This window comes from Choloepus didactylus, chromosome 17, assembly GCF_015220235.1.
Source record: "Choloepus didactylus isolate mChoDid1 chromosome 17, mChoDid1.pri, whole genome shotgun sequence".
NCBI lineage: Eukaryota > Metazoa > Chordata > Mammalia > Pilosa > Megalonychidae > Choloepus > Choloepus didactylus.
Window position 1 is genome coordinate 43541837 of NC_051323.1, and position 16325 is coordinate 43558161.

Sequence of the window (16325 nt, forward strand, 5' to 3'; positions counted from 1 at the left end):
CGCCTCCAGGTGTTCTTTTTTACTTTTATTTTTTAATCTTATTTTTATTCTTTCTGGTGTAACAAAAATGTTGAAAGTTTGGGGTGATGAATGCACAACTATATGATGGTACTATGAACAGCTGATTGTACACCATGGATGACTGTATGGTATGTGAATATATCTCAATAAAACTGAATTTATAAAAAAAAAAAAGGCAGTATTGGATTTTGTCAAATGGCTTTTCTGCAACAATTGAAAAATGTTTTTAATCTATCTAAAAAAAAAAATTAAGCCCCTTGAGGACAGCTTATTATCTTTACTATACACAATGTTCAGAGTTAACAAACTTCAGGAAAATACTATCATCACAATAAGGATATAAAGACTTTCATAACTATCACTGATACTTGAGCATTTACAAAGGACAAATTCAGTAAGAAGGATAGATTCAGAAAAAGATCCTATAAGCATTTAGACTATTTGGAAGCAAAAGGTAATTTTCATTTATGAAATATCTCAATTATCTACTTACAGTATAATGGCTCAAATTTTGACTTTGCAGTATAGAAATGCAAGATCCTGTTTTACAGAAATGTGATTCACTTGGCTTTACTGAAAGCTATAAAGATATATGGCCTTGGGCAATGTCTAGGCTTCAGCCTTTAGAGCTGTAAAACAGATGAGCTCTAAGCTAACAATTCTAAAAGTCTATTTTATGATTCTATAAACAAGTCTAAACACTCTGGTCTTTTAACAAACGGTTTCTAAATCTCCTTCAGTTTCACAGACTTATTAGAAAAATCACATAAGGCCACTCTTTCATAAGTCAAGGCACAAGTATAAAATATTGAGAAATACATGAATTCTTCAAAGTAATGAAGTGTTTCTGACAAATTACAATTAATATATTTGATTTTCACTGTGTAGGTATAATATGGCAACAAGCCAAAATTAAATTCTAATAATGGACAAAGAACCACTATTGAGTAGGAAATATTTTTTTATGTTATAGGAAGTATAAAAGAAAGTATAATACATTAAAATGTTGCAATACTGTTTTCCCTACCCAGGTCTTCTGAAATCTTCCCACACAGTGATATTAAAGAGAATTTCAAATGCCCAAAGTTTAATTGTTATAAACTCCTATAGACCGTGGAATCAGACAAAAACTGATGAAAACCCAGCATCTACTGAAGGCTTCCTATATATGCAGCATAATGATGATGATGATGTTTCTTCTGAGCACTTACTATGTTCTTATAGTGTTTACATGTATTATCCCACTTAATCCTCAAACATACATACCTGGGAGGCAGGTACTCTATCCCTCATTTTATAGGAAATTGCAACACAAAGAGATTATACTGCCCAAAGGAGCACAGCTAGAAAGTAGCATTTTGCGGACGGGAACCCAGAAATCTGACTCAGTCCTTACTTCACTGATAGGAGCTTAGAAGATTCAAAAATAAAGATTTGCCCTCCAAGAGCTTGCTTGAAATCTAGTGTACATAAACACTATTCAAATACTGCATGATACACAAATACAAGCCAGGAAGCAGAGTCATGTAAATAGGAAAAATGACATGACACATTTCAGCCCTCCACATCATGGGGCACTTAGAACACACATCTATACCAAGATCTCTCAATTTCTTCTTTTTTGGGAGCCAGCCTCATAGACAGCCCCCAGTAACAGCCACCTCCTGATATTTTCGGCTTTCTGAAGACTCTCCCACAATGTTTCAAGGTTGGTCTATGTGACAAATACAGTAAGGCAAGAAGTGTTGATACATGACTAACTAGGCTAAGTGAAAAGAGGAACTGTGGTTTATTCCTTGCTCTGTCTTGGATCACTTGCTCTGGGGGAAGCCAGCTGCCATGTTGGGAGGGCATTCAAACAGCTCCATGGAGAAGTACACGCAATGAGAAACTGAGGCCTCCTGCCAACAGTCAGCACTAACTCACCAGGCCTATGTGTCAGTCACCTTGGAAGTGGATCCCCCAGTCCCAGTCAAGCCTTCCGATGACTGCAGCCCTGGCCAACATCTTGACTGCAACTGCCTAAGACCCCGAGTCAGAACCACCCAGCTCAGCCACTAAGGAAGTCCTGACCCATAGAAAACAAATGGGATAATAAATGCTTTTTGTTTTAAACTGCTAAGTTTGGGGGTAATTTATTACAGAACAATATATAACTAATACACTTGCTAACATTTATTTTATCCCTTGCAATTAAATGCAGTTTGGCAAGCTACCTTAAATCCTTTTTTTAGAACTAGCTGGGGAGGAAAAAAAGAAAGAAAAGGAAAAAATTTGCAGGGTACATGGATTGAAGGAATTAATCTTTAAACCTCTTCTTATTTCTTGTTTAAACCTTAGGAACCTTGAAAATACCCTGGAAACTCAATTGGATAAGCAGTTCCACTACCATTCCATATCCCAGTTGGAAGGAAAAAGGTCAACTATTGTTACATAGGTGTTATTGTTTTTAAGTATAACCTATGATGAAAGTTATACAGGGACTACAAACAGAAGGAGAGAAAAATGCCAACAAATTAACCTTTCTAATAATAAAATGCCACTTATCATTATGCTACACCCTGGTCAAAAAGCTACAAAAGCCTCAATCCTATTTACAAAGTGAAGGTCTATACCTTAGCCTGCCCTTAGGAGCCTTCCAGAGCCTGGAGCCATTTTCTCTTTTCAGCCTTACCTCCCATTCCTTCCAGCCAAACCAGTTTGCTTAAAACACCTGCCATTCCCGGCATCATGGGATGGAGAACATCTTCTTGACCAAAAGGGGGATGTAAAAGGAAATGAAATAAGCTTTAGTGGCAGAGAGATTCCAAAAGGAGCCAAGAGGTCACTCTGGTGGGCACTCTTACGCACAATATAGACAATCCTTTTTAGGTTCTAATGAATTGGAATAGCTAGCAGTAAATACCTGAAACTATCAAACTACAACGCAGAACCCATGAATCTTGAAGACGATTGTATAAAAATGTAGCTTATGAGTGGTGACAATGTGACTGGGAAAGCCATATGGACCACACTCCACTTTGTCTAGTTTATGGATGGATGAGCAGAAAAATGGGGGAAGACAAAAAAGGAAAAGAAAAAAGGCACCCAGTATTCTTTTTTACTTTAATTGTTCTTTTTCACTTTAATTTTTATTCTTATTATTTTTTTGTGTGTGGTAATAAAAATGTCAAAAATTAATTTTGGTGATAATGCACAACTATGTAATGGTACTGTAAACAACTGAATGTATGCTTTGTTTTATATGACTGCATAGTATGTGAATGCATCTAAATAAAAGTGAAAAAACAAACAAACAAACAAAAAAAACACCTGCCATTATCCCTACCACAGCACACACACACTCCCTATCCTTCCTTGCCACCACAATTTTGCTCCTGTGTCTCCTTCTTGCAGAGAAGAAAAAACCAACCCTGCTCTTTTTTCCTATATAACACCTGCTCATTTTTCAAGGGCCATTCAATTCCTGAAGAAACTTTCCCAAAATGCTACTCGTGACAGCAATCCCCCCTTCCCCAGTGACCTCATGTCGCTTACTGGCCAGACCACTCACTCACACTAAGAGCTTCTCACAACTCCCTGAGTATTGAATTTCTGAAGAATTTCCATTTTTGCCTCATTTTATCTTGAAGGTAAAGTGATGACTTATAGTTTTCCATGACCTGCACAGCACCTGGCCAGATACCTTATACAAACAGGTAACTATGAATTGGCTGATGCACAGAAATGGCCTGAAAATAAATAACATGTCTATTTATTCAGGGCAAACAAAAGTACTCTGACTCAAATTTACCTTCTGATTCAACGGAGATATAGTGTCGATGGCAGAATCGACAGGAAAAATCTGAATCTTCTGTTCTGTGTAAGTGTGAAAGTTCAGAAGAGCCGTGACAAGATCTTGAACAAAAGCCAGGGCCTGCCCAGTAATATCCCGCATCTTCAGCTTTAAAATGAGAAGTACACAGTGAAAGTCAACCATCAAAGTATTATTTTAAAACAAGTTTATTAGTCTGCTTCTGGAGAAAATACTTGAAATTTAAAGTAATCATTCCTTAACTTAAATTCATTTCCTCCCATATGAATTTTAATATTCCTATCTAAGTAATTACAAAGCTGTAAGTTTTGGCAAATTCATCTCCTCCTAGTTTATTCAAGTGCAAGGTCTACCTATCTAGAAGAAAGTATGTATCAACAAATTAGTGCATCCTATACTTCTGACCTAATGTTGTAAGTTAAGAAAGACAACAAATACCTGTGTTAGCTATGAATTCAATAAACAGTAAGTTACACATGTAAAAAGAAATGTAAAAAAGTAAAACACAGGCAAAAGACCTGAACAGACATCTCTCCAAAGAAGATATATAAATGACCAGAAAACACATGAAAATATCCTCAACATCATTAGCCGTCAGGAAAATTCAAATCAAAACCACAAGATTTCATGCCCATTTAGAATGACTGCTCCCCCAAAAATGGAAAATAACAAGTGTTAAAGAGGATGCAGAAAAATAGGAATACCCATTCACTGCTGGTGGCAATGTAAAATGTTGCAGCCTCTGTGGAAGACAGTTTGGCGGTTCCTCAGAAAGCTAAGTGTAGAACTATCATATGACCTGGCAATCCCACTACTAGGTATACACCCAAAGAACTGAAAGCAGGGACTCAAGCAGATATTTGCACACCAGTGTTCATAGTGGCATTATTCACAATTGCCAAAAGATGGAAGCAACCCAAGTGATCACCAACCAATGAATGGATAAACAAAATGTGGTACAGACATACAATGGAATATTATTCAGCATAATAAGGAATGAAGTCCTGAAACAAGTGACAAGATGGATAAACCTTGAAGACACGGTGTTGAGTGAAATAAACAAGACACAAAAGGACCAATACTGTATAATCTCACCAACTTGAAATAATTAGAATAAGTAAACTCATAAAGTCATAATCTAGAATACAGTTAACAGGGGACAGAGTGGGGATAAGGAATTGGAAGTTAACACTTAAAATGTACAGGGTTCCTATTAGGAATGATAGAAATGTTTTAGTACTGGATGGTGTTGATGGTAGCACAATACTATGAACATCAGTAACAGCACTGAAACATATATCTGAATGTGATTAAAAGGGGAAATGTTAGGTTGTAGATATGGTAACAAAATAAAATTTTTTAAAAAAATCCATACAACTACAGTACACCATGAACCCTAAGTTAAACCATGGAGTAGAGTTAATAATAACATTATAAAAATGTTATTAATTGTAACAAATGTTCCACAACAATGCAATTTTGTTAATAATTGGGTGGTATATGAGAATCCTGTATTTTATGCATGATTGTTCTGCAAACCCACAGCTTCTTTAATAAAGAAAAAAAAAAAAGAAAGAGAGAAAGTAAAGCAAAAGTTAAAACAAATTTCAGAGTTTCCGGTCATCAAGATGCCAGAGTAAGCGACTCTAGGGCTCCGTTCCCCCACAGAAGCTTTAAGCAACAAACAAGAACTGGCAGAAACAATTGAAATCATCCAGTCTGAGGAGCAGAAAGAAGAAAGAATGAAGAAAGGTGAACAGAGCCTAAGGAACCTGTGGGACACCATCAAGGTACCAATACATGAACTATAGGAGTCTCAGGAGGAGAGTAAAGACAGAAAGGGGCAGAGAGAATATTCAAAGAAATAACAGCTAAAAACTTCTCAAATTTAATAAAAGACATGAAAATACACATCTAAGAAGCTCAATAAACTCCAAACAAGATAAACCCAAATAGACCAAGACACCTTACAATCAAACTTTTGAATGTCATAGATAAACAGAATTCTAAAAGCTGTAAGACAGAAGCAACGTGTCTCAATAAGGGAGCCTCAATAAGATTAAGTGCTGATTTCTCATTGGAAACCATAAAGGCAAGAAGGCAGTGTGATGACATATTTGAAGAGCCCAAAAGAAAAAACTGCTAACCCAGAATTTTATATCCAGCAAACCTATCTAAAAGAGAGAGAGATTTAGACATTCCCAGATACACAAAAGCTGAGGGACTTCATTACTACTCGACTGGCCCTCCAAGAAATGCTAAAGGGAGTTCTGTAGATTGAAAGGAAAAGATACTAAGCAATAGATAAAAGTCACATGGAGAAATAAAGATCTCTGGTAAGGGTAACAACATGGATAAATACAAATGCCGCTGCTATTTTATTTTTGGTTTGTAACCCACTTTTCCTACAGGATCTAAAATGTAAATGTATAAAAAGTAATCAGACCTCTTCCGCCGCCGTTTTAAATCCAGCGCCATACAACGCTCCGCTGCCACCGCTACCGGGACTCGGTCTGCGTGCCAGCACCCCCCTACCGACAATTCCGCCACCATGGAGGACATGAACAAGTACAGCAACATAGAGGAATTCACAGAGGGATCCAAGATTAACACTAGCAAGAATCAGCAGGATGACGGTAAAATGCTTACTGGAGGCTTGAGCTGGGATACAAGCAAGAAAGATCTGACTGAATATTTGTCTCAATTTGGAGAGGTTGTAGACTGCACAATTAAAACAGATTCAGTCACTGGAAGATCAAGAAGATTTGGATTTGTGCTTTTCAAAGATGCTGCTAGTGTTGATAAGGTTTTGGAACTGAAAGAACACAAACTGAATGGCAAATTGATAGACCCCAAAAGGGCGAAGGCTTTAAAAGGGAAAGAACCCCCTAAAAAAGATTTTGTGGGTGGACTGAGCCCAGATACTTCTGAAGAGCAAATAAAAGAATATTTTGCAGCATTTGGAGAGATCAAAAATATTGAACTTCCCATGGATACAAAAACAAATGAAAGAAGAGGATTTTGTTTTATCACATACACAGATGAAGAGCCAGTAAAGAAATTATTAGAAAGCAGATACCATCAAATTGGTTCTGGAAAGTGTGAAATCAAAGTTGCACAACCCAAAGAGGTATATAGGCAGCAACAGCAACAACAGGAAGGAGGAAGAGGAGCTGCAGCTGCTGGACAAGGTGGTACAAGGGGTCGAGGACGAGGTCAGGGCCAAAACTGGAACCAAGGATTTAATAACTATTATGATCAAGGATACGGAAATTACAATAGTGCCTATGGTGGTGATCAGAACTATAGTGGCTATGGCGGATATGATTATACTGGGTATAAGTATGGGAACTATGGATATGGACAGGGATATACAGACTACAGTGGCCAACAGAGCACATATGGCAAGGCATCTCGACGGGGTGGCAATCACCAAAACAATTACCAGCCATACTAGAAGAGGACCTTGGAGAAAAGAGGAGGAAATACTAAAGTAACTTGCAGGATGATGTTGAAGATTGGTCTTCTGTTGATCTAAGATGATTATTTTGTAAAAGACTTTCTAGTGTACAAGACACAACTGTATATAGCTGCCAATTAGTTTTCTTTGTTTTTACTTTGTCCTTTGCTATCTGTGTTATGCCTCTGTGTGGATTTGTGTTTATACAAATTTTATTTGTATGATTTCATGTTAAACCTCAAATAAATGCTTATGTGAAAAAAAATCAGAAATTAATGTTTTTGGATATTAATTTATACTAATGTGTAAGTATGTAACTTATAACAAGAACTACATAAAGATGGGGGAGAGTAGTATATACAAATATGTATGTATATGCTATTAAAGTTAAGTTGTTATCAAACCAAACAAGACAGTCATAGATTGAGGATGTTAAATTTAAACCCTATGTTAACAACACAGATATTGGAAAAATATGCACAGAAAAAGGTAAGGGATTCTAAAAGGTTTTCTACAAAATGGGCAAAGGACTTGAATAGACATTTCTCCAAAGATATACAAATGTCCAGTAAGCACATGAAAAAATATTCAATGTCATTAGCCAATGGGGAAATATAAATCAAAATCACAATGAGCTACCACTTCACACCCACAAGAATGGCTATTATTTTAAAAAAAATGAAAATTAACAAGTGCTGGAGAAGATGCAGAGAAATAGGAACCTTAGTATATTGTTAGTGGGAATGTAAAATGGTGCAGCTGCTGTGGATAACAGTTTGGCAATTTCTCAAAAAGTTAAATATAAAACTACCGTATGACCCAGCATTTAGGTATATACCTAAATGAACTGAAAACAGGGACTCAAACAGATATTTGTATATCAATGTTCATAGCAGCATTATTCACAATAACCAAAAGGTGGAAGCAAACCCAAATATTCATCAGGGGATGCATGTATAAACAAAATGTGGTATACACATACAATGGAATATTATTCAGCCATAAAAAGGAATGAAGTTCTGATATATGCTACAACATGGATGAACCCTGAAGACATCATGTTAAAAGTGAAATAAGTCAGACACAAAGAGACATTCCACTTATATGAAATAGCTAGAATATGCAAATTCTTAGAAACAGAAAGTACAGGTTACAAGAGGTGGAGAGGGGGAAGGAGGAGTTAATGCATAATGGGTGCAGGGTTTCTCTTTGGGGTAACGGGAAAGTTCTGGTAACAGAAGGTAGTAAGAATAGCACAACAGTGTGAGTGTGATTAATCCCACTGAACTGTATGCTTAGAAGTGGTTGCAATGGGAAAGCTCATGTGGTATGTATTTGCAGAATTTAAAGAGAGAGAGACAAAGAGAGCAAGAGAGAGTGAGAGAGAGATAGATTGAGGAGACCATAACAACTAAAGGCATTATGTGATCATCTGGATTGTGAATTGCAACTAATATTGGAAGAGAAAAGGTCTAAAAGGACATTATTGGGACATATGAAAAAACTGGAGTGCAGACTGTAAGCTTTATGTCCATGTTAAAGTTTCTGAACTTGATAACTATACTTAAGGTAGTTACATTAGTGAATATCCATGTTCTTAGGAAATGTACATGGGAGTATTATGTGTTCAAGAAGCCTAACGTATACAACCTATTCTCAAATGTTTATAAAATAGACATTTTATAAAATAGAGAGATGGATGGATAGATGGAATGATAGGGCAAATGTGGCACAAGTTAAAAGTTGGTGGATCTCGGCATTTGAGTGGGGGTATGTTGGAATTCTTTCTGTATGTAGTTGGTATTATTTTTGCAACTGTCCTAAACATTTGAAATTATTATAAAACAAAAAGTTAAAAAATAAAATTTAATTATAGTGATTTAGTGTGCTAATCAGAAGTCCAATCAATTAATTCTCTAGTTATTTATGAAAAGTTTGACACACACATCACTGAAAATAGAAGCAAGCATTTTATCCTTTACCTGATGTCTCCGATTGTGGAGTGGAACGTTCAGAGCATTATAATGACTATATCCTACAAAACAAAAATTGATGTGCATTTAAGTCTTTCATTTTATTTGAAGGATTAGAAAAATAGCTTAACTGCAAATTATCTCAAAATAATAAATGCTCTGCAGCAAAATCAGATTTGTGTAACAATTTAAATTGATAAAAGCCACAATAACTGTATGGGAGAATAATGGCATTTACATACAATCAGTGCCTGTTTTTTTTTCAGATTAGAAAGCACACAAATACAGTTTTCCATTTCTTAGAAATAATTTCAAATATTTTTCCTCAAGATCTTCTGCATTTCCCCTGACAAACTAGGCTCAAGCCTCCATTTAGGGACCACCAGGACTATCACAATAGTCTCGGCCTTCCTTTCTCCCACTCTAGCGTCTTCTACTCTCTGTTGCCAGATTAGCTTTGTGAGTACACAAACCACATCATGACCTTCCCTGGCTCAGAAACTTCCACCACCTCCACTGCCTTATGAATTAAGTCCCAATTCTTCACCCTCAAAATCCATGGTCCAGACCCCCCTCTCCCTTTCAGAACTCATCTGCCACTGCCCCCAACATCCCCACCCAGCTTCACCTCCTGTCATTCTTGACTAATTACGGCTCCTCAGACCATGCTGGCACTTTTCATCCCACATACCTTGTTCCATGATTATTCCCCGTCTCATTTTCCCTCACCTCTGTCCAATAAACCCACTCATGCATCCAGGCCCAGCTAAAGCACACTTCTTCCAGGAAGGCTTCTGCCAACAAACTCACCAGCAGTAATCCTTCCTTCCTCTGAAACTCCAAGATAGCAGAGACTATCTTATATTTTAGACATTTCTTATGCTACCTCTGCTCTCCTGGGCTATAATTTCCTCCAGGGCAGAGATTTTTGTCTTACAAATTTTTTACCCCCCATGCTACCAAACCATCTGGGCACTCAGCAAATGGTCTCTAAATATTTCCAGACTAAAACCAATAGCCTACTTGTGAGGTGATAAGGACCTAAAACAGGGTTGACAAGTAGTATTAGAAACAAAAGGATAAATCCAAAAGAGATTCAGAAGAAAATTATTAGAACCTTATAACTAACAGATATGAGGATTAAAAGAAAAATGAAATGCAGAGGTTTCAAGTAGAATGGACCAAAGTATGCTGGTGCTATTGTTTCCAAAGAGGTATTTAGGATTTTGACATAATAATGACATATGCTGATTTTAGTGTTAGATTAAAATGCTGTTTCTCTTTGGTTTCTTTTCTTTCCCCCCTTTTTCAGGTCTCCCCTAAGAAAAATTTAGAGGAAGCAAAAATTAATTTCAATCCTGTGGTTGTAGAAAAAGGAAACATGTACTAATCTAAATGTAAGTTTCAAAAATCCAAACAAATATTTTCTTTGCTTTTAAGTCTTTGATTTAATTAATACCTAAAAATCATAAATTTGGCATCTATCACACATGCAAGTTGATTTTTTTTTTAAGTTCTTTCTTGCTGCTCTTGGGTATGTAAACTACCAGGCTGTTCACAAGCTGAACAGGAAGCAGGGCTTGCCAGAGGCAGCTTCCTAACTGACACTGAAGATTGGAGGCCGGAGGGACAAGATACCAGGCTAAGAAGATTGGCCTCCCTTAGCCCCACTATGAGCAACAAATTTACCTGTACAAATATCAGGTGCCTCATGCACAGACTGGTTTTTACCTTGGGATATGCTAAATACATACAATACAAAAATGTGGATTTGGGCTTCCTTCAAGAAAACTGGTTTTGAAGTAGTTATACGTTACTTTGATTAGAAATTACTTTAATTAGTTGACTATCACACACAGAGAGATCTAAAGAAGCAAATAAAGGAAAACTGTACATAATACCTACTTGTATCATTAAAAGGTACTTTTTCATTGATGATTGATAAGGATTCCTCTAATCTACCTGACAAATCTTCATGAAGAGTCTTTAACTGCAATTGACTGAAAGAAAAAAAATACAAAACCAAATTGTCACCAATCAGACAGTGCTTGTTTGTCAACATTTGCTTGTTATCACAACAACTAGTATCTGAGAGTTGAACCTGACATCGGGGATACTCTTAGTGGCAGAATGTTGTTACAAGATGAAGACGAGAAAAACAGCAAGTCTCCATTCTTAAATCCCCAGGACTTCTATTGAACACAATGTGTTAGGTTTGGAAGAATTTACCGTAGTCCTGGAATCTTATACAACCTTAAGTTTATTTCCCCAAGCTTTAGATCCATTTCAGAGTCATAAACTTTCTCTTCAGAACCAAAAATGTTTAAAGTTTTTTTAAAAAGCATTGCATCAGAGCTTTTCCTTTGAGCTCAAAAGGAGCTAATTTTGCTGTTTTTTTATTCAATTATAGTATAGTTACACATTTGAATCATGAAGTAATTTTGCCAGTACAACTATATTGAAATAAATTCACTTGAAAAAAAAAAAGGAGAAATTCACTTGAATTGATGCTTTTAAAACCTAAAATATGTCATTTACTGAGTAAATGTTGGAGTATGCCTTAGCACTCATCAGTAATATTCTAATTTTAAGGTTTAGATATCTCCAAATTAGATCACATAACCTTTATTTTATTAAAAATTTATCATTAAAAGGTTGGCATAGTGCTTATTAGCCTGCTTTTCTGCCTGGGACTACCAGAGGGTCCCTCTCTTGAGAGTAGTTTGAAACAGAAAGTATCTAGTCCTCAGCATAGGAGACCCAAATGGTATCTGCCACAGCCAAAAAATCTGCAAGCTGAGGACTAATACATAGTCCTCTGTCAAGAGTGATCTAACTCTGAACTACTAGTAAAAACTGGCAGAACCAAGTTCCTCAAAACTCCAGAAAGTAGCTAAAGGGTTGCATCGAATGGCAAGTGCTAAATCAAGAAATCCAAAGTGATTTATATATTCAATGCTATCCCAATCAAAATTCCAACAGCCATATTTACAGAAATGGAAAAGCTAATCATCAAATTTATATGGAAGGGTAGGGGGCCCTGAATAGCAAAAACCATCTTGAAAAAGAAGAAGTTGGAAAACTCACACTTTCCAATTCTAAAACTTTTTACGAACTATAGTAATCAAAACAGCATGATACTGACGCAAAGACAGACATACAGACCAATGGACTTGAAGTGAGAGTTCAGAAATAAACCCCTCACATCTTGGCCAAATGATTTTTGACAAGGGTATCAAGACCACTCAATGGGAAAAGAATTGTCTCTTTTAACAAATGGTGCTAAAAATCTGGATATCCACATGCAAAAGGATGAAGGTGGACCCCTACTTCACACCATATAAACAATTAACTCAAAATGGACCAAAGACATAAATATGAAAATCAAAACTATAAAACTCCTAGAAGAAAACAAAAGAAAGCATCAGGACCTTGTATTTGGCAATGGTTTCTGAGACTTTGCACCAATAGCACAAGCAACAAAAGAAAAAAATGATGAAATGGGACATCATCAAAATTTGAAACGTTCTGCATCAAAGGACTTCATCATGAAAGTAAAAAGACAACCCACAGAATGGGAGAAAATATTTGGAAACCACATATCCAACAAGGGTTTACTATCCAGAATATATAAAGAAATCCTACTACAGCAACAACAAAAAGACAAATAACACAATTTTTAAAATGGACAAAAGACTTGTATAGAAATTCTTCAAAGAAGATATAGAAATGTCCAAAAATCACATGAAAAGATGCTTAACATCAATAGCCATTAGAGAAATGCAAACTGAAACCACAATTTGATACCATTTCACGACTATTAGAATGGCTACTATTTAAAAAACAGAAAATAACAAGTGTTGGAGAGGATGTGGAGAAATAGGAAGACTCGTTCATTGTTGGATGGAAATGTAAAATGGTGCAGCCACTGTGGGAAAGAGTCTGGTACCTCCTCAGAAAGTTAAGTGTAGAATTACCATATGACCCTGCAATTCCACTTCTAGGTATATAAACAATAGAACTGAAAGTGAGAACTAAAACAGATAACTGTACTCCGATATACATATTAGCATTATCCGCAATTGCCAAAAGGTGGAAGCAACCCAACTGTCCATCAACAGATGAATGGATGAACAAAGTGTGGCTATTATTAAGCCATAAAAAGGAATGAAGTTCTGATACATGCAACAACATGAATGAATCTTGAAGACGTAAGCCAGACAGAAAATGGCAAATAGTGTATGATCTCACTAAAATGAAATAATTAGAATAAGCAAATTCAGTCAGAAACTAGAATACAGGTCGCCAGGGGCTGAATTGGGGCTAGGGAATGGGGAGTTAATGCTTAATTGGTACCGAGTTTCTGTTTGGGGATGGAAAAGTTTTGGTAATGGATGGTGGTGATGGTACACAACATTGTGAATGTAATTAACTCCAAGGAATTATATACCTGAATGTGGATAAAAGGGAAAATTGTAGATTGTATACATGTTTCTAGAATAAAAATTTTTTAAAAAAATCGTAGGACTGTGCAACGCAAATAAGGAACCCTAATGTGAACTATGGACTATAGTTAGTTGTATAATTATATTGTTTCATTAATTGTAACAAAAATGCCACACTACTGCAAAGTGTTGAATAATAGGGAAAACTGTGGGTACAAAGGGGGTATCTGGGAACTCTGTATATTCTGCATGATTTTCCTGTAAATCTGTAATTCCTCTAATAATTTTTTTTTTTTTTTAAGAATGGCTTAAGACCCCAGAGATTGCAGGACTGAAAAGGACCCCGGAGGTTACCTATTCCCATCTCCTCATTTTTAACATGAGAAAACTAAGACTGAGGAGCTGAGAATACCAAAACCCAGGTCTTTTTATTCTTACTTCAGGGCCCCCTTGGACTTTATGTTCCACATACCATTCTTCTGTTCGGAGTCGACATTCCTTGGCCTCCTTTTCTAAAGTCTGAGATTTTACCTGGATTTCAGAAGAAACAGAAAAGTAGATGGCTCAGGCTACAGATGAAAATATATCCAGGAGACACCACAGGTACCAGTCTCACCTGGAATACTGACTAACGTTGTGTTCCCTAAAGCCCACAACTGATTTACAAAGACCTTGACTATTTTCTAACGTGCTGTCACAGACAGGGGAGGCTTACTTCTAGCTTAGCCTTGTCGTTCTGCAGTTTCTCGATGGTCTCCATGTACTTCCGCGTCAGGCCGTCGACCACTGCTTGGTGCTGAGCCGCCTCCGTCTCCAACAAGGCCAGCCGACTCCGCAGCTCTGCCTCCAGATGCCTGTGCTGCTCATCAGCTTCAAAAAACTGAAAAGAAAAGACCACTTTCTCTTCTCAAAATATCCTCACATATACGAATGAAGAGGAAAACAACAGCAGCAACTCGCCACTGAGCACCTTCTGAACGGCAGGCACTGTGCATTATCGGAAGTTGTACTATTATTATCCTCCCTTCACTAAAGTGGAAATCAAAGCTTAAAAGGGTTAGAGGCCTGTCTAATGTCTCATAGCTAAAATAAAGTAGGAATGAGATCTGAATACAGAAAATCCACTCCAAAGCCACTGCCTTCTTCCTCCCAACCTCATGAATTTCTTATTTCAAACAATTTCTGGCATAGAGAGAATACAACTGATTAGGGCATAACTTTTCTAGTAGGCTAACTTCCACAATTAGATAATCAAAATTATTCCTAAAATAGGTAAAACTTTTTCCTTGGATGAAAGTCCGTTACCAATGTCGAATTATGAATAAACACAAAATGCACTGAGGTCAAAAGTTCATTTTTTTAAATGTTTTCAAAGACTAAGAATTAGCACATATTTATTTTCCACCATTTGATTATGCCCAAACAAAAAAACCAGGAGGTATAGTTGGGTACACTACACCACAACTCTTACAGTATGTTAAGTAGTTTGGGGGCAGTCATTCATTTTTCAGCAACATTCCACAAATATTTGAGTTTCTACCATGAGTGAAGCCCTGTGCTGGGGCTGTACATATGAAACAGACATAGCCCATACCCTCATAGACCTTATAGTCCAATGGGGAAACAGACAAAAACCAATTCAATGTTAACAAAAAAAAACGCAAAGAGTACTTATTGATAAATAAGCCCCTCTGTGATCCATCTGATCGTGTCCTAAGTAAAATGAATACTACCCAGTATATTTCTGTACTGTTAAGTTATAAAGTTATTCTGCTATCCTCTGAACAAATGGAGACTTCAAAACATGCATCCACATTAAGACATGTATGAGATTTTAAAAATGAGTAAATGACATGTGACACAATTACCTAAAGAACGTAGGAGATAATAAAACACTCATACATTCACAAAACACTCTGTCTGCACTGGTTTTTTCAACATTCAAGGTCATACAAACTATTTTTTAATTCATCAGACAAAACAGAAAGATTTACTCACTTGTATATGCAAACGTTCATTCTCTTCTATCTTCTTCTGCAGATCTTCATCAAAGACACTCTTCTGCTCTTGACTCAACTGAGAAGATTCTCCACTTTTCTGATGGAAAGAATAAGTTATGTCCACATAACTTTCATCCTTTAGAGAAACATCCTAAGGTACACAGATTTTCTATCACCTTAGCAGCTTGTCTCTTCTATGTGTTCACCATTCTCAAACAATCCTGCAAAAGGTATATAGTCCATCATTTAACTTTTCCTATGTGACACAAGTCGGAACTGCAAATATTGCAATGGGCAGGAAAGCTTAAAGAGAGAGAGAGACAAAAGAACAGGTAAGGCTCACTATTCTTTGTAGATGAATTTAGGAATAGTTCTGTTGAAGGGAAGACCCGACCCAGAAAGCCAGCAATACAAAAATGCTAATAATTATCATTTCAATTTGATCTTTTGGTTTGGAAATGACAGTTTTAGCAATTCCATGAGTCTCAGTTATTAAGTTAAACTTCTTTAAGAAATTTCAATAAATTAATCAACAGCATGTACCAAGATCAGTTTATATAAAAATTCAGACAAATACTAAATTTTTAAAAAATGATATAAAATAAAGCTATT

The 16325-nt window shown here is 36.4% G+C and overlaps 2 protein-coding genes across 6 annotated transcripts in view; one reads left to right on the forward strand and one right to left on the reverse strand.

The window, feature by feature from the left end:
* PPP1R21 (protein phosphatase 1 regulatory subunit 21) overlaps nt 1-16325 on the reverse strand; it is a 119699-nt gene that overhangs the window by 73729 nt on the left and 29645 nt on the right. For all 5 annotated transcript variants that reach the window (XR_005212342.1, XR_005212341.1, XR_005212340.1 and 2 more), the window contains exons 4-9: nt 15712-15810; nt 14429-14593; nt 14186-14244; nt 11174-11268; nt 9278-9330; nt 3815-3964 (exon numbers count right to left, since the gene is read on the reverse strand). Coding sequence is in view for 1 of the 5 variants with exons in the window: in XM_037806758.1 (XP_037662686.1) it covers nt 3815-3964; nt 9278-9330; nt 11174-11268; nt 14186-14244; nt 14429-14593; nt 15712-15810 (621 nt within the window). In the remaining 4 variants the exon portion in view is untranslated. The remainder of the gene's footprint in view (nt 1-3814; nt 3965-9277; nt 9331-11173; nt 11269-14185; nt 14245-14428; nt 14594-15711; nt 15811-16325) is intronic.
* On the forward strand, nt 6372-7292 carry LOC119512212 (heterogeneous nuclear ribonucleoprotein D-like). Its single transcript, XM_037806759.1, has one exon. It carries the CDS (start codon nt 6387-6389, stop codon nt 7290-7292), a length of 906 nt encoding a protein of 301 aa, XP_037662687.1. The 5' UTR covers nt 6372-6386.